This window comes from Rosa chinensis, chromosome 4, assembly GCF_002994745.2.
Source record: "Rosa chinensis cultivar Old Blush chromosome 4, RchiOBHm-V2, whole genome shotgun sequence".
In the NCBI taxonomy this organism is placed as follows: Eukaryota; Viridiplantae; Streptophyta; class Magnoliopsida; order Rosales; family Rosaceae; genus Rosa; species Rosa chinensis.
Window position 1 is genome coordinate 24,441,636 of NC_037091.1, and position 17,679 is coordinate 24,459,314.

A 17,679-nucleotide genomic window follows, 5' to 3' on the forward strand; every position below is an offset into this window, starting at 1 on the left:
TGCGCCAGTTGTCTCTAGTGGAACGAAGTTCAACTTGTTCAGGTTACTCATCCTGAAAAACAACACAAGATTACGGTTAGTTTCGGAGCGAAAAAGGCTACCACGAAAAACTATTAAATTTCTGAGCGTAGTCGCTTCCAAGAAATTAGGAATTTTCTGAGCGCAGTCGCTTCCAAGAAAATCCGATTCCAAGAGGGGTTTTGGATTAGATCGAAACAACGATTTATGTGGTCGATCGTTTTCTTCTCAACAAACTCTAAGTTTGGAGGACTCTACAAGCTCCAAGCTTGGAGTGAGCACAAACCCCCACAATTCGGCTATTGGTCTCCCCTATGAAGAAGAAAGGGGGGTAGGAGAAGGGATGATAGAAGTCCCCGAGAAAAGAAGAAGAAATTGAAAAACTTAAAAAACCGAAACTTTTAGAAAAGTTTACCTTGAAAAATTGCCGGAAATCTTGACCTGAAAAGTTGGCCGGAAAAATGTCGCCGAAAAGTTAGCCGAAAAAGTCGCCGGTGGTCATTGACCGGAGGGTTGACTAGAGTTGACCGGGTAGCTGACGTGGCAGTGCAGGGATGACGTGGACGCTGACGTCAGCAGACCTCTGGGCTTAGGTCAGTGGGCCGCGACTTGGGCCCGGCTTGGGTGCGGCTTGGGCTCGACTTGGGCTCAGCTTGGGCTCGGCTTGGGTTGCCTCCTTCCTCTCTTTTTTTTTTTTTTTTTTTCTCTTTTCTGCCGGTTTTCTGCAGAAGATTCAGTCAGCCGGTTCACTAACTTTTAGGCCGGTTTTTGTGCTTTTTCTTCCAGTTCCAAAATCTTCAGGTTGAGAGAGTTCTGCTGACGAAATTTGGTTAAAATTGGATGTCCAGAAGATGGTGAACCGGTGGAATATATGCTGCAGGTTGTATCGAGCTTGGTGGACGGTTCGGTAGGTTTCCGGCCAGTTCTTGGGGTGGCACCGCCGGTTCTCGACTCCTGGAATCGAGTGCTTCAAGGTGTGAGGTGAATTCAGAAAAGGCTACAAGGTTTTGTATTCAGATTCAAGGTTTTTAGCTTCTTGAATCAGGGTTTGGCTATTTGTTTCAGAGTTAGGGCTTCGTGCTGATAACGTGTTGTAGGGAATCAGAAATTGAGAGATAATCGCTGCGTATTCTCATTGATAATAGGGGCCTCTTTATATAGAGGATTACATGCATAGAGTTAGAAGCATACAAGGAAAGATAATCTCTAGATTCTTCTAATTAAACCCTATTACCACTAGGTCAACTAACCTAGAGTTTGGGCCAAACACAAATAGAGATATCCTTAAACAGTATACTAATTTTCTAAAATCCAAAACTAAATACATAACCAATTATATACAAACACTAGTTAATTTCTCATTGGATAACATTAATCTTCATCTTCTCCCCCAAATTTGAATTTTTCGCTTTTTTTTTGTCTTTTTGTTGCATCCTCATTGTTAATTCGTTATTCAATTCACAAAACCTTTAGTGTTAACTTCATCAAAATCTTTGCAATACCCTTTGTGAACACTGATGTAAAAGTATAAAACACAAAGAAAAAAAAAAGAGTTTCTATTGGGACCTCCAAATCTGCTCACTTGACCTCACTCTATTATGAATTATTAAATGACATATATAACCTACTATTAAATCACAATTAAGGACAATAATTATATTTAAAAATATTACATTTATTTTATGTGGACTTTCCAATTGAATAATATTAGATTGTATTTCTTATTATTTTCCTTATCTATTTTCATTTTTCAATTTCACTACATACTCATTAAAGTATTCATATATATTTAACAAGAACTAAAAATATGATTAAGATTATGTGACATAAAAATATATGATATATATGTTGAACACTTTTCTTTTTTTGAAGAAATGTTGAACACATATTGGTGAGGGAAAAACAAAATAAATCCTCTTATGATTTATGACCTAAATCTAAGTCAATCCATTATATTTGTAAAAAAAAAAAAACTAAAAATATGTAAATAATTAATCATGTGGTACAAAAAATATAGCAAAAAAAAAAAAGATTAAAAGACAAATGATTTTTTTTTTTTTTAGAATAAAAACAAATGATTTCTTCATATATTTTTTTGCACAGCTTAAATAGAAAAAAAAATAAAAAATAAAAAAACATAATAGTTCATGGCATTTTCTTATTGATTAGACATTAATTTTTGAAACTCAAGTTTGATTAAGAAATGTATATTTAGTTAAGATTTGTAGAGTGATTAAATCATTGAAATGACTAAATTTTTTATTTTAAAGATAATAATTTGTTTGCAAATTATATGAGTGAGGTTATTTGAGGAAGTTTAGTGAGGTTTAGTTAGTAAATTTAGTATTTGAAAATTTGATAAGAGGTGTAAAAAGCATAGAGGTCAAGTGAGTAGATTTGGAGGTTCCAATAGAAAAACTCCAAAAAAAATCAATATCTTCTTCATTGCTCATAGTTGTTAACTTACTAATTTTTTGACACTGATTGAAATTGATGAACATTGAAATTGAAAGGAAAAATTAAAAAAATAAAAGTAAATCAGATTATGATTTTATTAGGAAAATTTAATATATTTTAATTCTTTTATTGGTATAAATTAAATGAGAAATTTTCGTATAAAAAAAAATCTTTTTTAATTATGTACATCATGTAAGGATATTTTTGGAAAAAGAAATGGGTTAGATAAGTATATTTAATAATTGAAATTAAAATGTAGGGTGTAATGAGTAAGTACGGTGAACAAAGAAATAACAAAGAAAATTGTATGGTGGCAATAGCCACGCCCAAAAATTAATTGCAATTCTAATTCTAATGGTCAATTTGAGTGAAATATCTGATTTGTCCCTGCACTTAACGGAGGAATAACTGAATATAGACGGAAACAGCTTGGTGATGTGGTTTCAGAAGTCTAGGTACCTATTTAATCACTTAGAAAGTCTAGATATAATTTTTCCGTTATGAGAAAGTTCAAACCCCACATATGATAAAAACTCAAAAAAAAAAAGAAAAAAAAAAGTGCACTCAGTTGTTCATTATTTCAATTTTTATTTTTTGTAATTTGTTTTTACTCATAGAATCCCAACCAGACAGTCTAAAACCAAATTAAAAAAAGAAAAAAAATCACGTGAAGGAAGAAGTTGGAATCAGAAAAGATACCTTATTATACAATTAAAAAAAAAAATTGGTTTAGTAGGTAGTTTTAAAGTTTCCTGGTCAAGGTTAGACAACAATCTGAGCCAAAAGACCGGATAGAAGCTTTCATACATCTTCAGGTAATACATAATTTACCATTCAGTTTATGGTAACAACTGTTGCTCTGATTTCTTTGAAGTGACATCAGATTAGTTAATATACAATCCTGTACCATAAAACAGTCAAAGTCTAATCCAAAGGCAAACTCCACCAATCTGATTATGAGGATATCTATATATAATGGCCATGGCAAGCAGCAGCAGGGAATAGGGTGAAAGCTGATAATACCCAGTCCCAACTAAAAGGTACCAAGAAATCTTAGCGTTTCACCCCTATCATATCAGAAAATATACAGCTATATTGAACCGACAGCCTAATTCAAGCAACTAATATTCAGGCTCAGTGGAGAAGTCAGGTTCTGCAGGTTTTGGTAACCTGGGCATATCATCTTTGATCTTCTGAGCACCCCTCCTTGTGTTTGCAGCAAACCTTGAGGCCAGTAGTGTGACCCCAAGATTCATTTTTGCTTGCGAAGAATTTGAACCAGCAGAATGATGTTCTTCTTGTTCTTCCTCTTGTGCTGTCTCATAGGCTACTTTCTCATCCAAAGCAAAGGACTCCCTCGAGCTGAGATCTTTTGCCATCATCCTTCTCTTGTGGCGACACCAAGCAGCCTGTATGAAGCAGGCTGCGTATGTTCTCCAATGGTGAGAGTAAAACCGAAAGGTGTGCTGCAGCTTCTTGCTGTGCAGGCGTCTAAATTGGTTGGCCACAAATTTCAGATCTTCAGCTCGCAATGCAAAAGCTTCAACTTCAGAAAGTGCTATTACTGTTCTTGTTGAAGAAGGCATGTTGACAGTGGATTTTGGGAGCAGCGCCCAATTAAGTAGCTCCTCACCGCAGAAGTCCCCAGGTCTTAATGTTATTGAATTGAAGAAACCTGTCCGGCCTCCATTGGTAGTAGAACTATCGAGAGTACCTCTAATAATGAAAAGCATTTCTGTCACTGGATCACCCTCTCTGACAATATAAGTGCCTGCTGTGCTTAGGGAAGAAACAAGACGTTCACATATTGCATCAAGAAGCTGATCATCCATCTGTGAGAAGAAAGGTACCTGAATAATTTGAAAATAAAGGAGATGAGTATAATGTCAAAGATGTGGACTTAAGTTTATTTCGTTTTCACAGGAAAGGAATCATGGGAGGTGTTACTGTTAATTATTTGGCCCAGTATACGACGGTGCAAGGGGTATGAACTCCATGCAGTGGCGTCATTATAGCTCACAGTGCATGAATGGAGTTACAAAGTGACCACAGTTACTAACAAACACATCATTCTTGAAAAGTGTGGCAAACACATTTTTGAGACATTTCAAAGGCAGTACACTTAATTTTTATGCCAGTTCAACTTCATAAACTTTGAATCTTTGATCATATTCCAACATTACGTGATAACAGGAGCCTTCAAATTATTAGAAGCCGATTTGTGCACAAAACATTACAGAAGCTTGTTTTCTACTGAATGTTGCACATGCATACAGGGTACCCAGAAATGCCAATCCAAAGGATCTCTTTAGCGGTATGCCCCAACTATACCTTCAAGCAATACTCTTAGACCATAATAGCATATGACAAAGAATATTGGTAAGCCATGAAAGAGAAATACTTAAGGAGAACCATACTCGTCGAACAAGATCTAAGCATAGGTGGCGTTGAATATCATGGCGAAGATCAGCAGGTAAGCCATGAAGGATGGCTTCTTCATCAACTCCTCGAGTAGCCAGCCACTTGTATTGGTCAAACCGTCGAACACGTTGTCTCAAATCTTCAGGGAGTTGACGATGCCCCATCCATTCCTCAGTGTCTCTTCTCTTAAGCCTCCACTCCTCAAGCCTCACGGTAATTGATTGGAGATAGGTCTACAATGGAAGACAACTAACTTGAGTTATCAATTAAAAACACATCAACTCATTTAAATTATCAATCTTATGTAACTGAATCATATAAGTACAATAAATGCAATCATTAGTCGAAGCATATCCTATCAAAAACAATCAATCAATAACTAATAATCCACATCCAGAACCATAATAGCAATTACCCAACAAAGCAAAGCTGTCATTGTATAAACTATCGCATAATCTTTTTAAAACTTAAGCAGTGGCACACAGAATAAGAAAAAGTTCGGCATTTACTAATTTCCAGGTTAACTGTTCTCTACGTTGGAATATAACAAGTAAAAACAATCCCAGAATGTAGAAACAATCATTTAACAGCTACAGAGTGAAAAGAAACACTTAATAGACTTCTTCAAGCAGTAACGTGAAACCAGAAGGTAAAGAGCCTTCCCCAATACCTGCATATTCCCTATTAAGTGGGCAAATAAGACGAGACCTACGATCGCAATGAGAATGGCAAATGATGTCTCTCCAATAAAAGTGCTCGTTGTCAAATTTTGCCCATACGAACTGTGAGAATAAGAAAGGAACTATGTCAATCATTTTCTATTGATTAACAGATCAAAATATGTTACTACTATTCAATGTTACTTATTATTAAATATGAAAAATAAGAGACTGTCATTTCCTGTAGAACTGTCAAGTAGATGTCACTGGAATTTAGCATACTACTGATCATATAGTTGTGAAATTTTCACTCATACTCGAATTAAATGAAGTAAATACTGGACTATATACATAATATTTCATATTCCAGCCCGTCAAAAAACAGGACATGTTTCAAAAAGCAACAGAAAAACCAACGTGATAAGAAAATTCATAATCAACATGATAAAGTCATGAATGAATATACTAACCACATAGAATAGAAGTCTTGATGATGTAATTGCAAGTAGAACAAGGTGGCTCTTCATTAAATCATACGTTTCTAGTTTAGAAAAGAAAAGGCCCCATACCTTAGTTGCTGCAAACCCCACCATAAGCAATAGAAGTACTTTGTGATGAAGTTGGACGAAACAGCATGTTTTGTGAGTGCAGTTCCAAATATTCCATATTTGAATATGTTACTTTCAGGATTGCAATTTTGAAAAACATTTGTACCATTTGCCCATGTCTTGCGAGGAACTTGGTCAACAGTATTACAATCTAAATAGTTAGGCAAGCATTTTACGGGGCTGAGTTCCTTTTTACAAAATGTTTTCCAGCATGAGGCATACCGGTCAATAGATAGCAAATACCATGCTGCCCCTAAAACCTGCAACAGCAAAAAAATGTTATATCCTTCCAGAAAATAGGGGATGGTAGAGAGACAGAGAAGACAACACAACCAACTTACATGGCTGGCCAGCATGTATAATAGCAGATTATATGCAGCCCCTGCCCAAGCAGTTTTTGTCACCACTCCAGTTGCTTTGATTAATTGCAAACTTAAAGGGAAAATCAGATATAATCTGGGGATGTACTGGAGGAGAACAATTAGTGCTAGTGCATTGTTGGTGTTATCCGTTTGAGCATTTTGGGGAGGTATGATAAACCAGATGACTATCTGCACATATTATGACAATTAGCTGTACTTCACCTTTCTCACCCGGGGAAAATTTACAATAGTATTAGTTGAAGAACAAAAAGAGACCAAACTGTAGCATCTCATGTTCTTGAATCTAACATTTCGTCTTTGGACAAACAAGGATGCTTTTCACAATCTCCATTTTAGGTTAAAATATATGAGAATACACTTCTTGTATCCCCCCACAGAGTGTGCAGTATCCAATCACCAAATATTTTACCCAGATTTCTCAGTCTGCAGTTTCAATAATTATCCTGGTGTCATCCATGAAGTTGAAACAAAAGCTCCACTTTGGAACAGTTTGACTGATGAAGTGGATAAGGGACATTAGAAGCCTAAAGTCTGCCCTCAAGGTAGATGCTGAATTTACCTAAAGCACATGACATGTAGTATGACATGCTAATTTTTTTATGACCTCATTTTTTAATATGATAATCTTATCAGTCCCAAGGTAAACATAACTCATTTTTTAATATGATAATCTTATCAGTCACAAGGTAAACATAGCTCATCTGTCAAATGATAAATAATCTAGATTTCTTGCAACTAAGTCATACTTCCTTTAATTGCAATTGCACCCAAAAAACGTGCCCTGCAAACCAAAAACATACTTGACAGGCAGGAAACACATAAAGGGATGAGTTTTTGGATAGTTCTACCAATCGGTTCAGATTCAGTGCATACTTCAAAGAAAAGCAAATGAAAGATTATTGCTCCTGCCTATCAGATGATACCCTCACACAAATCCTAATATATCCTCAGTTCCTCACAAAGATATTCACTGCCTTCCGTCATGTCATCCACAACAAAATTTGGCAACAAACAATTACCCATTGTCATTTGCACTCACTCCATGATACACTAAATAATTTAAACACAAAGCAACTAGGAGAGCAGATTTAGGGTTTTCAAAATTCCAGAGTTATACTCCAAATAAGTACCTGAGGAAGTGGCAATGTGGCTATGAGATCAATGGAGAAGTCGGATGTAATGTATCTCTGTGCAATCTTCTTTGGGTTCATGACAAGTTCGCCCCTCCCGAAAACGCGGGAGCTTGGTGCAACATAAGCCGTCCTAAACTTTATAATCATGTGCAAAAAATAGAAGAAATCCGCAATAGTCCGGAAAAAGGTCACAATAATTCGCAAATTCAAGTCTGTCTTCATGCAAAAACTGTTTTCACTCCCTTCAGCCATGGGCAAGTAAAAGTACAATGGGTCCACAAAAAGTGCAACCAAGCACGAGACAATGAAAACTCGATTCCATTGCAGCACTATTTCACTACCTGGGTCAAGTATTCTCTTGCGCCACGGCTCATGGTCCTCTGGAAACACCTTTGAATGCCCGATTCTGAAATTTTCGGCAAATCTGCGTGTGCCCCCCACTAGTCCATTATCAGATTTGAGCAACGAAGATGATGCAACCCTATACGCAGAGGCCGACTTTTCGAGACGATACGGCTCAGTTCTGTCCCATATAGAATCTCTATGGTGTTTTTTATCAGAATAAAACCTAAGCACACAAAAAAGGGTTAGTAGAGTATCCCAATGCTCAGGTTGTTTTAACAGCAAACATTATCCTATTTGCAAAAAAATTTGCAAATAGAGTACATATTTCGTAAAGATAAACTTGACGCATGTGAAAAGTTTCAACATAATCAATGGAACTAAAGGAAGCGCCGATCCGTCACACCAATTAGTTTGGCAGGCCGTAGGCCACAATCAAACTAGAATTTCTTCATTTGTACCTAGTTCAATCGAAACATTATACTTTCTATAAGTAGACTAAACACCCGAATCTAATGTTTAAGGTTGGCTTGGTTTCTAGATAAACTGTAAGACCCAACACAATCTAGTATAATCCAAATTGCATATGCTTAACTGAGAAGAGCTTAGTTTTGGTGATACCATTCGACTAAAAGTAACTAAATTTTCATAAATCTCAATTGTTTTTCAGAACCCAAACAAGCATTAGAACAAAGACAGAAACAAATTGCTCAACTTTACTGTCATGCTCCTCAAAGACATAGTTTCCGAGCAACCAATAAATGATAAAACTTTGCAGGAGAAATTACCTGACAAGCCTCTCCTTCTTCATTTCCATGCCCAGAAGAAGTAAAAGCCTCGCTCTTCAGAACCCTAGCATACCCAGAAGAATAAAGGCAGCAACTTTAAATGGGATTTTGGTTTTTGTAATTTTGCAAATCTGAGGTTGGAGAGTGTGAGTGGCATTAATTTGCTGCTGGAGTGAATCTAAATCATTCCACAAAGCAACTGAGTTGTCTCTACTAAAAAAAAAATTAATAATAATAAGACCTGTGATTATAGTTATTCCACAAAGCGACTGACTTGACTCTTATAGTCATTCCATGGACCTGTGATTTTCTCCATTCCGTCCACACATGCGTGTATACCATTTCACACTCTCAATATTGCTAGTGGGTTGGGATTTTTCTTAATTTTATTTCATTTGACTAGATTATCAACTGAACATCCTCGTTTCACAAACGTCCTTGTCAATTGTGACAATTCATTCTAACTCAATTATTGGGGCGGCTACTAACTACTTTCTTCACTCTACATTCTCATATATTTTTTTAATTTTAATTTTAAATTTACTTAGTTCACCCATTTACAGTACTTAAAATACTCTTTTCCAATGGTACAAGGGTTTAACTCGAATTCTTTTTCTATTTAGCTTCCTCCCTCCGTGTGTCAAATTCTTTTTCTGTTAGCAGAGCACGACAACGATTGAAGATGATGAATGTTAAGATAGAAGTGTTAAGATTTAACGATGAATAAATAGATTAAGAATTAAGTTTAAGTACGTATTTTGTAGGGTGTAATAAGAAAATCATATTGTAATTTTTAATAAAATATTGTCATTTATTGTATTTTTATATTAGTGTATTTTAGTTTTTCAATAAATCGAAGTTTAAGTAGTTTTTTTCTCTGATTTTAGTTTTGATCATTCGAGGAGGGTGGGTAGAGGCTTTCGGAACTGGTGACTAGTACTTTGTTGGTTACATCATTGTTTTCTTTGCTTGGAGATTTTTGGTCCAATACTGGTGATGGAAAGGTTGGTCATGGTGACAAGATCTGATGTGTTGCCTTGCGGTCTGATGAGTCGGGGTGAAAGAGATGAAAAGTCAAATTGGGTCAAAAGTTAAGGTCGTTAACTTTTGATAGCTAGTGAGTTAAGGCCGGCAACACAACAAGCTCACTGTCAGGCTAGGCCCGGTCCAGGCTTGATTGAAATTTTGTTGTGCTAGAGACCATACCAAAATATTTAGGTTGGCTTTTGTTTGTGTAAATGGTAAGGTTGGGACAGAATAAAAACTGGACCTAAAAATATCGGGCTAGTTTTCAGTCTGACATGGGCTATGTTTGGTATGGCTGGGCTTTTCAGAAAAGCTGGCTACTGCTTATTTCTAAGAATAAGTGGCTGAAAAGTAAAGCAGCTAAGTGTTTGGTAAACTGACTTTTTATAAGAGCTGTCAGTGGCAAAAGCAGTGACAAAATGTTTGGTAAACTCAAACTGGCTTGTGCATTTTTTTTTTGGGAATGACCAAATTGGACTTGAAAGATTATTTTGCCTTCATTGTTTGGTAATAAAATGTTGTTCAAATGCTCTTGTTATTATTTTTAATCTTTATTATGTTCTTATTAATTTTGTTAACTTTTAATTTTTATAAATCATGTTGACCATATGATTAATATTGGACAATTTTAAAAATAACTTATATAAATATATTAGTAACATTAATAACAATTGATTTCTGGTTCGCATCAAGTAACCACAAAAAATATCATAACATATTCAAATGTCCACATTATTACGCACTCATCAAACTTTGAGTAATGCTATTTTCAAACTTGAAGGGCACCTGCAGTGGTTGCTGTGGTCACAACTTGCAGCATTTTCTTTGCAAACCCAGCACCTAAACATACCACCCTTATACCTTCAAGGGTTTCCCGACCCTGTCTCCAACTATTAATGATCTACAACAAATTCAACAATCACAAGAGTCATCAAATATGCAGTAAAGAATGAATAACAGGGGATGAAACTATACTGTAGGTCCAAAAAACACATGCGTGAATATTTGTACCAAAAAGGAAAGGAAAGAAAAACAACAAAGCGTATATGTATGGTACAGAGAGAAAGTGCTCACAAGATAACTCAGCATGGTCATTAAGGTCATTAAGAAAAAATTGTAAGATTAAGATTAGTACCATGTCAGACCACTATGTCCTAAGAGCTTGACCTGTTAGGGAATGAGCTGCATATATATCATCTCATATTGAGCTTCAAATCAACAACATAAAAATGTATATAACGATCGTGTTTACAAAGATCATAACATTGTATATATCCTGTGATTGTATACAATGTTATAACTTATATAACGATCATATTTAGAAAGATCATAACATTGTATCATGTTCCCAAATCTCTATTTTCTAGTGAAACCCAAATCTCAGAAATGAGAATTTCTTCTTTTCTTATAGAACACAATCTTCATCTGAATTCCTATCTTGCGTTACCAGCATTGCCCCAAAATTACAGTAATAATTAATCACTTAGATAACAGATTGATATCAATCACAAATTAACCACTTAGAAAAAATCAATCTACCAAAATGTAGGAGAAGTGTTCAATCAACCACCACAGTTTCTGCATTTGCAATCCAATTCCTTAAGAACGAAACAAACAGTCCCTCTTAGATAATGGGGAAACCATTTTCTCTAATCTCTACAGTTTATGAAGTTACTCTAAAAATATACAAAGAAACAGATTAGACGCAAAAGTTTAAAGAAAAAGGAAACGTCATTACATTCACAAAGATTGAATATCTTGGTCATATCAGTTCAAACACAACAGTGTATACCAAATTCAAAAGGAAACATCATTACTCACCCGTATGAAATGTCTCTCTACCAGATTATGAACAACAAGCTCATCAATTCCCTGCCATTAAGTTCATTTAAACACCAAATCAAGACAAACCCAGAACAAACTTGAACCCAAATATTCATCAAAATCAGAGAAATTTGAAACTGAAATAGTTAAAAGGCTAACCCTGAATCAAATTGCAAACGCGCGCCTTGATTAAGACTTCGATTTTGAACTCGGAATCAAGTTGTTGATTGATGAAGACAGAAGAAAGAGAGGCCAGAGAGAGATTCGAGTGCGTTAGAACTCTGAAGAGAAGAGCGTCATCTGTGAAGAGTCTTCCATGGCTGCGTGTAGTTTCTTCCTTGAAGGGAGGGTAGGAGATGGTATTACGAAAGAGTCATTAATGAATAGTATTTAGCGCTACAGTACGTTGATGGCTTCTGGCTTCTAAAAGCTGGGCTCAACCGACTTCTGCTTTTCAACCAAAAAAGCCGCGGCTTCTGGAAAAAGCTGCCAAGAAGCCAAGTTACCAAACACTTTGGGTGCTGTTGCTTATAAGAAGGGAAGCTAAAAAGCGCCACCCCCCCAAACACAGCCATGCTACTACTTTCCATAAACGAAGGACGAGGATTACAATACTAGGACCATGTTCTTTTTCTGCTTCAATAGCTGGCTCAATCTCCTTCCAATTTCTATAGGTAGCCATCATTCGATCTAATCAATTTCTTTAGATTGATCAAGGGATAAAAAATAAAGGGGAGAACCAACTTGTTCTGGTCTTGAAGAGAGAAAAGAAAGTAAAAACTATTTTGTATATTTCAATTTCCTTGTCTATTCATTTCTAACATATTTCCTCCCCTCCCCCTTCCATACAAAAAAAAAATGGCAGGTACAATTAGGCCTTGAGTTTACCAATTTATTTTTGTTTGTTCTTGGCTATTTTTAGGCTTAGGGAAAAGACTTAAGCTATGAATATGTGAGGAGAAATTTTAAATACACACCCCATTCTCATTACACCATTTAATTTATCATTCTAATATTTTACTAAATACACAATCCAAAATACCTAAAATACCCTTAATCTCAAAAATCATTAAATATTCTATTATTGGACTATATTAAGACTACTATTTAGCATGATTAGTATAGGTTGACCTTTTGTAAATGCTCATATTGATTACTTGTGTTAGATATTCGGAAATCCTTAAAGATTTATTACTGTTCCCTTCAAATATTTAAACATGAGAATAATAAACAAGATGAAGAACACACACTTCAGCGGTGTGTTTGAATGATGGAAAAAGAGATGATATTTGGGAAGAAATCTGCTGTCCCCAAATCCCCTATACCAACCCTATCACTTCCTTAAAATAGTGACATCTATCTCTTCACTAAACAGAAGGTTAACACCGTTAACTATTAGATTTATTAAAATAAATAATAAAATGAAGAAAGAAAAGAAAACTCGTTTCCCATCAAAAGTAAAGCTCGATTGCAGAACACTCTCTCTCTCCCTCCTCTCTTTCACAGAGTACCCCAGTCTGAATCGTAGAGAAGCCAAAAGGAGAAGAATCACGATGAACCCACAAGTGGATAAGCAGGTGAGGAGGACAAGTATAGTGGCTACTATTACTGCTTCCTATTCTCTCTTAACCGCTGATTATGGCTCTGAGCCCAATGTTCTTGACCCTATTAAGGGGGCAATACAGCCCACAGAAAGCTATGTCAAATACTTCATCTTTGGATCAAAGACTCAACCTCCATTAAGCGAAGTGAAGAAGCTGGGCTCTAACAGCGCAAAGGAAAATCTTTAGTTAGATAGGCAGTTGACCTTGTATTGGAACATCATGGTTTCGAGACTTTTCACTGTTCTTTTGATTGTGTATGCAGCAGTGATCTTGCAACCTTGTTTACCTTTTGCAGAAAGATATTTTCTTGTTTAAAAAAAAAAAAAAAAAAAAAAAAGCTCGATTGCATTCGAAACTATTTGGTCAAAATCAGCATAACCCAGTAACAGAAACTGAGATCTCAGAATGTTTTGGAGAAACAAAGACCTTCAAAAAGCCCAAATCAATTCCAAAAACCTCCAAAGACCCAGAATAATTTGACACCCTATCTAGTTTCTATTTCTTATTCTCGATATCTTCTTCTTTCTAAACAAAGACCTTTAGAATACCCAGATCAATACCAAATCTTTGTTTTTCTGTTTTTCCCATCACCAAAACCACTAGATAAGTGTGAAATTGTTCTGGGTCAGAGAAAATAAGAGAGATACAGCATGGAATGACAGATTTTGATTTGGGATTCAATATAAATTCGGGAAGACGATCAAAGGAGAGCAATAAAAAGGCTCAGATCTTTTATCTTTATAATTTCGTCTAGAGCACTATCTGTTCAAGAAGACTAATTTCGGTGCTTACATCTTCATCTTTACGAGTTATAGTTACAAGGTTTACCGATGGTGAGGGGTAAAATGGGTCCATACATGGAGGTTGAAATGGGAGTCATGGTAGTGTGGATCGTGGTAGAACTGGATCGACGAAGTGGTTGTATGCTTGTATTATAAATTATTTTTGTCGTTAATGTAAGTTCAATAAAGTAAACGGTGTTAACCTTCTGTTTAGTGAAGAGACAGATGTCATTATTTTAAGGAGGTGACAGGGTTGGTACAGGAGATTTGGGGATAGCAGATTTCTTCTCATGATATTTGAATGAAAATAAACAATAGAAAATTACACTCAAGTGTATTTTTGAAACTTTAATTATTCAGAAGTCCACTTAATCTTTTTTGTCTTCATAAGGCCACTTTAGGGCTAAAACACGTCAGCTTTTTTTATGCTATGCCCAATTTGCCCTCGGTATCATATCATATCAGATCTCTCTCTCTCTCCCTTTCCCGATTTTCTCAGTTTTCTCTGAGAATGCTTTCTCCCTCTTGCTTCGCGCCTCTCGTCGCCGTCGTCGCTCGGTTCTCTCCGGCGTCACCGACCTAGAACGATAACTTAAATTTGGCGATGCTCTTTACCACTCCACCTCACTCACTCCTTATTTCTCCTTGCCGATCATTTCCTGATGACCTCTGTCTCATTCAGTTGTGAATCTGAGCCTTAGAAGTCATGCTTCGTCGATCGGTGGCACGGCGTCGGAGTTCCACGCCGCTGCGGTGGTGGAGGATGGAGATCGAGGGAGAGGAGAAGGAGAAGGAGAATTATAGAGTTCTGAGAGTCGGGGTCATCTACGGAGATCCCTCCACCGCCAAGCGACCGCACAAGAAGATAAAGAACCTCAAGCTTCCGATCATCGAGCCCGACGCCCAGGAGCTCAAATTCGAAGCTGTCTTTCTCCGGCAAGCGACTGAGATCTGAAGCACTCGATGCTTTTGAAACCACTCGACTCCTGGGCTCGGCCTCGTCATGAGATCTGGTGGCTGAGAATCCGCCGATGCTTTTGAGATCTGGTGGCTGAGAATCCGGTAATGAGATTGGTAAAATCTCAGATTGGTTCGGGTCGAGCTGGAGCATGGTTTCCTTCAGCTTTTTTCCGGTAATGAGATTGGTAAAATCCGAGTCCTCAATGCAATCGTAATTTTTCAATTGCTTGGATCTGGAAATTGAACACCTGTTCAAAACCTGGAATTATGTATTGTTACAGTTTTTGGAAAAGTTAGAAACTCATTTGTTGGTATTTGTCATTCAATTTGATATCTCTGTGTAATTGTTCTAGTGGCTTTTCAATATAGTGATAATAGCTTTATGTGTCTATGTTAGTATCTTTTCAAGCTAATGTCAATAGCTTTTGTTTTCAAATCAGTACCTCTTTGTAACTATTATAGTGGTTTTCCATCATAGCGATTGTAGCTTTCTGTACCTATATTAGTATCGTTTCAAGCTGATGTCAGTAGATTTTCTATTTTCATTTTGATTGGTGACAATAGCTTTTGTTACTGGTGATGGTGACAGTAGCCATTTGTTGCTGGTGAGAGTATCTTTTTGTGTCGGTGACAGTAGCTTTTGTTAATGGTGTTAGTGGCTTTTGATTTTTTGGAGCGCATCTTTTATTGGTGATAATAGCTTTTGTTGCTGGTGATAGTAGTTTTTGTGACCTCGCCGGAAATCTCACCAGCGTAGCTTTTGTTGCTAGTAACAGTCGCTTTTATTGCTAGTGATAGTAGCTTTTGTGACCTCGTCGGAAATCTCACCAGCGTAGCTTTTGTTGCTAGTAACAGTAGCTTTTATTGCTAGTGATAGTAGCTTTTGTGACCTCGCCGGAGATTGCCGGAAATCTCACCAGAGTACCTTTTGTTGCTAGCGACAGTAGCTTTTGGTGTTGGTGACAGTAGCTTTTGGTGTTGGTGACAGTAGCTTTTGTAGTCGTCGGAAGTTGGCCGGAGACCAACCGGAAGTTGGTCGGAGACTCTCCGGAAGTTGGACCGAGGTCAGCCGGAAACCCGCCGGAGTTGGCCAGAGGTCGGCCGGAGTTGACCGGAGACCTCGCCGGAGAGAAGAGAGAGGATGGTTGTTGACTTTTTACTCTAGTGGCATTTATGTAAATATGTTGGTTTTTTTTATCCAAAATATAACACCATTTTAAATCTAGTGGCCATATGAAGGAAAAAATTAATTGGTGGTCTTATGGCTAAAAAAATATTCCAAGATGCACTTATATGTAATTAACTCAATAAACAATTCATAACTCTTCTTGACATGAATTCCCTCGTTTGACATTCTATTCTTGGAAATTATGAATTTCTATGTGGAAAGAAATGAATGAATTTATTATCTAAATTCTTCACTTCAATTTCTATCAAAACATGTGTAATTTTGAATTTCTTTACACATTTCAAATTCTAATTTTTTTTTAAAATAGCTGCACTTTCCATTAATCAATTAAGGGCACGTTTACTTACTTGGAAGGAAAGGGAATGATTACGGGGTAAAAATATTCCTGCGTTTACTAACACATAAAGGAATCGGAATGATTCCGGGTATAAAGAATTCCTGCGTTTACTAACACATGAAGGAATTGGAATGGATGTAGGTCCCACCTCCTTATCAGGAATCGATTCCTGAATACTCAGGAATTCGATTACGAAGGGGGGAGATGGGTTTAGGAGCGCAATAGTAGGTTAAATGTCCATATAGTTGGTCCATTCCAAGTAAGTAAACGTGCCATAAGCAATATAGTAGATTATTTTCTTCTTCTAACATGTAAATGTCTGTTATGGACATTTAACCTACTATAAAATTTGTTTTGAAATATAAAATTGTGTATTTAAAATTTCTCATATGTGAGGCTTAGTGTCTTACTCCAATTTTATTTTTTGGTTTATCAAGTGACTTTTGTGACCATTAACCATTGAATTTGAGTTAGCTCTAGATCCTCTAGATACAATAATATAGCTCTAGCTCTATAAGTACGATTCTTTCTAAACCAACAAACATTGTGTTGCTTCCATTACTATTAAACACATTTTTAGAGAAGTAAACTTTGTCGCAAACTCTATTGCCAATTTAGGACATAACTATGTAATTGGTTCAATCTGGATCAATAAGGTTCTTAGCAAGGCATCGAGAGCCTTACTATTTGACACTGTAAATTGTCGATGCCCAAGAGGCCTTCAAATTTAATTTTATAGTCCTTTCATATAAAAAAATAAAAATAAAAAAAACAAACAAACAAACATTGTGGGCACCACCAAGATCAACAACATGATAAACACAATCCATAGAGGAGCACAGATTGGCTCACTATTCCACCATATAAAGAAAAGGTGTCATGTGCTAGTTAGAGCTTAAAAGTGTTTAACATCTATCATGGTCAGGATACCAATCACAAAACATATTGGAACCACACACCCGATGATGTGGGAATGGAGGTATAATCTAAAGAAAGTGGGTAAGTATACAAAATTTATATTTTTACTATCTCTGGTTTGACATTAGAACTAATATTTTAATATTTGAAGGGTATTACGTTAAAAGATCTATTATGTCTTTGTTTTTTTTTTTGAAATAATGATAATTTCATTGATAAATAGCGCATGC

At 36.3% G+C, this 17,679-nt stretch overlaps 2 protein-coding genes across 2 annotated transcripts; one reads left to right on the forward strand and one right to left on the reverse strand.

Annotated features, from left to right (window-relative positions):
* Positions 1–3,212: 3,212 nt before the first annotated feature.
* Positions 3,213–9,139, reverse strand: LOC112197104 (cyclic nucleotide-gated ion channel 17). Its single transcript, XM_024337673.2, has 7 exons — positions 8,810–9,139; positions 7,677–8,247; positions 6,505–6,714; positions 6,125–6,423; positions 5,567–5,678; positions 4,893–5,129; positions 3,213–4,325 (listed from the first exon to the last, which is right to left on the reverse strand). The coding sequence occupies exons 1-7, from the start codon at positions 8,836–8,838 to the stop codon at positions 3,597–3,599; spliced, it is 2,187 nt and encodes a 728-aa protein (XP_024193441.1). The 5' UTR covers positions 8,839–9,139; the 3' UTR covers positions 3,213–3,596.
* Positions 9,140–13,117: 3,978 nt separating this feature from the next.
* On the forward strand, positions 13,118–13,600 carry LOC112197105. The gene has a single exon (XM_024337674.2). The coding sequence runs from the start codon at positions 13,213–13,215 to the stop codon at positions 13,447–13,449; it is 237 nt and encodes a 78-aa protein (XP_024193442.1). The 5' UTR covers positions 13,118–13,212; the 3' UTR covers positions 13,450–13,600.
* Positions 13,601–17,679: the final 4,079 nt, after the last annotated feature.

Bases quoted from the DNA above. Each gene is read 5' to 3' on its own strand.
- LOC112197104 (XM_024337673.2), bottom strand. From the start codon at position 8,838: ATGGAAATGAAGAAGGAGAGGCTTGTCAG. The intron at 6,424-6,504 runs GTAAGTTGGTTG...TTGCTGTTGCAG, and splicing joins TATACATGCTGGCCAGCCAT to GTTTTAGGGGCAGCATGGTA. The intron at 4,326-4,892 runs GTATGGTTCTCC...CAAATTATTCAG, and splicing joins GCTTAGATCTTGTTCGACGA to GTACCTTTCTTCTCACAGAT.
- LOC112197105 (XM_024337674.2), top strand. From the start codon at position 13,213: ATGAACCCACAAGTGGATAAGCAGGTGAGGAGGACAAGTATAGTGGCT.